Source organism: Myotis davidii, unplaced genomic scaffold, assembly GCF_000327345.1.
Source record: "Myotis davidii unplaced genomic scaffold, ASM32734v1 scaffold78, whole genome shotgun sequence".
NCBI lineage: Eukaryota > Metazoa > Chordata > Mammalia > Chiroptera > Vespertilionidae > Myotis > Myotis davidii.
Window position 1 is genome coordinate 3,739,442 of NW_006290305.1, and position 5,511 is coordinate 3,744,952.

The 5,511-nt window shown below is 41.8% G+C and overlaps 1 protein-coding gene across 1 annotated transcript in view; it reads left to right on the forward strand.

Annotated features, from left to right (window-relative positions):
- Positions 1-5,511, forward strand: part of PIEZO2 (piezo type mechanosensitive ion channel component 2) — a 336,655-nt gene that overhangs the window by 290,604 nt on the left and 40,540 nt on the right. The window contains exons 37-38 of the mRNA XM_015563603.1: positions 3,404-3,570; positions 4,107-4,273. Of these exons, the coding sequence (XP_015419089.1) occupies positions 3,404-3,570; positions 4,107-4,273 (334 nt within the window). The remainder of the gene's footprint in view (positions 1-3,403; positions 3,571-4,106; positions 4,274-5,511) is intronic.

Here is a 5,511-nt window from a genome sequence, read left to right on the forward strand (position 1 = left end):
TGTGAACTCAGATCTATTATTGCTACAAAGCCTTATCTATACTAATAAAAGGGTAATATGCTAATTAGGGTGGACATCTTCCGGATGTCCATCTGCACAAAGCCACAGCAGCTGTGAGCTCACCGCAGCTGTGGGCTCAGGCAGCTATGAGCCCTGGGGCTCAGGCCTTGCAGCCGCTGCAGCCAGCAGTGGCAGCAGCAGGGGTGATGGGAGTGGTGCCTTCCCCTGATCAGTCAGATTACCTCCCACAGAGGGAGGCCAGACTGCAGCTTATTAGGACATCCCCTGAAGGCTCCTAGACTGTGAGATGGGGCAGACCAGGCTGAGGGACCCCCTCCAATACACGAATTTTCATGCATGGGGCCTCTAGTACAATAATAATAGCTAAACCCTTAGATTTCACAACTTTGTCAGGCACTTTTCTGAGAGCTTTAGACAAATTAACTTGTTTAACCCCGGCAGAGATCCTCTTCCCCATTTAACAGTTAAGAAACTGAGGCAGAGAAAGATTAACTTTTCAAAGTCTACATAGCCACTGAGAGGTAGAGTTAAGATTTGAACCCAAGGAGTCTGAACCCAGAGTTTGTGCTCTTAATGACTATGTCCTATTGCCTCTATCATTAAAAAATAAGTAAAAATAAAAATCCGAATTTCACGTTAGTTAGTGATCACCCAAGTTTATAAAGTGCATGTTATACATGTCTTCAACACAGCTATTTTACTTTTAACATCAAGCCCACCATAAGCAAAACTGTGAAATAATTATATTTATCTTTACCATCTTTAGGGAAATAACTGTGACTATGAGAAAAAAATAAGTTGTCAAAACTATAAGATGTTGCTAACATTTCTTAATAGTTGTAACTAACTTCAAGTCTTCCAGCATCCAGGGGTCAAATGGCTAGAGGTTTTATCCAAACTACTGCGGGCGTTGCATGCCTTGCTGAAGATCAAAACAGAAACAAGAGTGTGGGGTGGAAAGAGAAGTGTAGATGCCCCCAGGGTTCCCAGGCCTCTCTGGCTCAGAATGGCTCTCCTGTGGAATCTGTACCAGCTCAACTCCATTCAGCCTCACCAAGCAGCTGCTCCCTCCCTGGGCTTCTTTGTTGAATTGAAACTACTCTCTCATGTCCCTCCTTCCTGAAGTGTACCGCATGTAAAGCTGTTAGGTGTGACACAGTTTTGCCGAGGTTTGGGGAACAGTGGGAGGCAGTGACAGCTTGCATAGCAGGACATTACTTCGAAAGGAAAGTCAGGGATCACTGTTCCCATCTGGGCAGATCTCTCACCAGCTGGTGTCTCTGGGGCCTGGCTTCACAGCCACCTGTGGCTCGGGCCCCTTCCCTCCAGGCCCTTCTCATTTAATCATCCCCCATCTCCTTTCCCACTTTTCTTCTTAGCTACCAGCTGGCCACTCCAAGGTTCTTGTTATTCCAGCAGGTAGAACTGTTTAGCTCTTCTTGGTCCCTCTTGCCCATCTCCCATGTAAAGCTAAGCTGCTTGTGATGTTTTTCCTTTTGAAAAGAGCAAATGTTTACCTGGGAGAAAATCTGCCTTCCTCCTAGGCCACTCAGTTCACAAATATATATATTCACCATTACAAAGTTAAACTTTGATTCATACTGTGGTGTGAGAATTAAAGTAGAGAGAGAGGATTCAAGTCACAGAGTGGTCATATCAGATTATACTAGATTCCAGGTCAGGATACCTGCCACCTGTGTTTATAAGGCTTGTTAGCTAAGGATGATTTTTATATTTTTGATGGTTGAAAAAAAATATTAGAAAAAAGAGTATTTCATGACATATGAAAATTATGAAACTAAAATTTCAGTATCTGTAAATAAAGTTTCATTGGAAACCCAGTCATTCCCATTCATAGACAATTCACTCGTTGTCTATAGCTGCTTAACTAAGACAGCAGCAGAGTGATTCATTGCAATACAGACAGTATGGCCTGGAAAGCCAAAAGTATTTACTCCTGGGCCCTGTTCAGAAAAAATGTTGGTTGGCCCCTGCACAAGATCATAAAGGCTAAGCTATAATCATTAATTGTAAATTCGTTAAGGTTTTACTATGACACTCAAATCTTTCTTTCTTTTTTTCTTTATTTGGTGTGGGAAGAGTGAGATACAAGTTGGATTTTTATTGGTGGTGTTTGTTTTCAATAAAAAGTAAGACAATTCTTAACTCATTGTTGTGTTCACTAAGTATTTGCTTTATTGTAATCAAAGTTTTGAAATCGTAAAAAAAAAAAAAAACTAAAATTTTTAAATGCCAAGTCAAAAGAAAGGTACACCCTAGAGGTGGTAAAGATAAATATAATTATTTCACAGTTTTGCTTATGGTGGTCTTGATGTTAAAACTAAAAGGTATATTTAGTACACATAATGTACTAAAGTTGCTAAGACCTATGGTCTCTATTATTAACTATAGAGACCCTGGCGTACATTACATCCCCATTGATCAAAATTTGGTAGCATGTCTTCAAGGATTCCTTGTATACTAGTTGAGAACGTATTGGCTTACAGGAACAAACTAGCAAGATGGTTAATATGGGAACGTTCCTCTTTTATTTTGATTCAGACCTAAAATAAAGTTAGGTCACAGCTACGGAATCTCCTCAAACCTGATCATGATCAGAAGTGCATGTTGGCTTCTCTGAGGGCTGGCAAGGCACGTGCTGCATGGAGACACATTTGGGACACAGTGGCAATCTGGAACCGAGCTTATCCCCCCGGGCAGCTCTCCCGGGCGCCCCCAGTCACAGCACAGATAAGGAAGACAACCCAATTCCATCAGGAATTTCATAGCTTCTGTTGGTTTCGGGAGGGTTGATCCCATGTGCAATATTTTGTAGTCAGCACAGCTCAGTATAATTGAGAACATATATACTCTCAGTACGCGTACTGAGCTCTACAGAATCATTTTAAATGATGTAACTGAATGCCACTGCAGTAGAAAGTGTCAAATTCTTACTGAATCAACAGAATTGTTTCCAACAACTATTATTACTTAAGAAAAGAAGAAACTTATAGAAAAAGAATTACAGGACCCAGTTACCTGGATAAATACATTCTGTTTGTATCCCTGTGTCAGTAACATAACTATCTTTGAAGGCAATCTCTACTTTTAACCAAAAGTATAGGAATCTGTTCTGGCAGCTGTTTTGACCAAAGGTTAACAATTCCGTCCTCGCTTGGCTTGCACGTGTAGAAAGGCCTGATGGTGGTTTCCTATGCTGCAGTGGTCCCCACACCCCCGTCATGCCCAGTCAGTGCCCACTCCACATGATGCAGGGAGGCTCAGACAGGTCTGCATTTGGTAAAACACCACTGTGTACCTATGGCAAAATGGGTGATGGCATTTGTTCCTTTGACATTGTGTTTCTTTTTCTTCCTCCTAGATAATATCATCAAGAGGATATTTAATATTCTGAAATTTACCTGGGTGCTCTTTTTGGCAACCGTGGATAGTTTCACAACTTGGCTTAACTCCATTTCAAGGGAGCATATTGATATATCTACAGTTTTGAGAATTGAAAGATGCATGCTGACCAGAGAAATTAAAAAGGTAACACTCTTGGAATTATTCTCTTTGCTTCTTTACACATTATATAGATTGTGAAAATCAATATCCAGAACTCGAAGTAGTTCTTTGGTGTGCCTAATTTATAAATTAAACTTTACCACAGGTGTGTATGTACAGGGAAAAACATAGTATAGGTAGGGCTCAGTTCTATCCATGGTTTCAGGACCCACTGGGGGTCTTGAAATGCATCCCTTGTGCATAAGGAGGGACTCCCATACACAATACAGTATTATCCACTATAGAGACCCTGCTGTACAGTACACCCCCATGACTTACTTATTTTTCAACTGGAAGTTTATACCTTTTGACCATGTTCATCCATAAACAAGAGGGATTTCTTGTTTGGCATTAGCCAATAATATTGGGTACCATTAATGAGTTGACATCAGTCCCCAACTTCACTAGCTTTGTGTTCATCTACCCCGGGTGTGCAGTATAGCTGAGAATTGTCAGTGTTGATAAATGCCCGGTGGCTGCAGAGGCAAGTAAGAACTGTGGCAATGTCTCCTTCGCTGCAGGGCAACGTTCCCACTCGGGAGAGCATCCACATGTACTATCAGAACCACATCATGAACCTTTCCAGAGAGTCTGGACTGGACACCATTGACGATCGTCCTGGTGCCGCTTCAGGTGCACAGACAGCCCACAGGATGGATAGCTTAGATTCACATGACAGTATCTCCAGGTATTTCATGTTCTAAACAATGGGTTTGGTTTTGACAAAGGTACAAGAGGTGGACTTCATCAATATGAGAAATGATTGTATGAGATGAAAGTTAATCAGAACTTAACCTGGATCCCCACCCTCTTCAGGATATCTCCATTGTCCTCCCCTAGACGGAGCCAGATAAAATCAGGTATCAATAAAAAAAACTATTAGAAACACCTGTATGATTCCTAGGCACAGGATAGTGGTTTCCAAGCTGGAGACAAGTAAGAATGAACCTGCACAATGACAAAATAACGTTTTTGTGTCAAGGGCTGCATCTTTCACTCGATTTTAAAATGCCGCTCCACAAAGTATCTTCTATACTAGAATCTTCTGCCACCTGTTGTTATCTTTCATATTTTTTTTTCAGACTTGTCACTTTATGATTCATAATAAAAGTCCAAGAAGTGATTCTGTCAGCTCCCATCTTCCCTGAGTTCTGTGATCATGTGCACTGTCACATAACATGCATTGGTCATGGGCCAGCACCAAGTCTGTGTATGGGTTACCGCATAATATTATGAGATGCATAACATTATCATCCCCATTTTGCAGGAGACAAGAGAGGTTAAGTAACTTACCCGAAGTCACACAGTTCAAAAGTATGTATAAGCTGCCCTAGCTGGTTTGGCTCAGTGGATAGGGCCTCGTCCTGCAGACCTAAAGGTCCTGGGTTTCGTTCAGTTCTGGTCAAGAGCGGGTACCTCAGTTGCAGGTTCCTCTCCTGCCCGGGCTCCAAAAACCATGTAGTTCGGCTCAGAGCCCATCCTCACAACCACCGTACCATCTGCCGCCTCTCGTTGCCTTCACACTCCAGGCCTACTTTGAAAACTGACCTGTCTTTCTTGCTGTCTATCCCAGAAAAGTCTATGAATTCTTTGCACCACAGTGTTCTAGATAGCTGCTGTCAATTGTACCAATCTAGCTTTCGTGTTAAAGCACAAGACCTGTCTTAGGAGGAAAATGACATGCCTAAGGTAATTAGCTAGATTGAATGAATTACACCTTGTGTCCGTCTTCCAATGTATCACTGAGAACATTCACATGTTTATTGTTTTTATTATTAAATACGTTAAAAAGCACCGATTCCATGCCAGGCCCTAGGCTTGATTCTGGGATAGACGCATAAAGATTAAGTTGTCTCTAACTGGTTGGAGCCTGGGAAGAAAGACTCACCCCGCAGGATTATTTGTGGAATTCTGGGTTAAAATTCC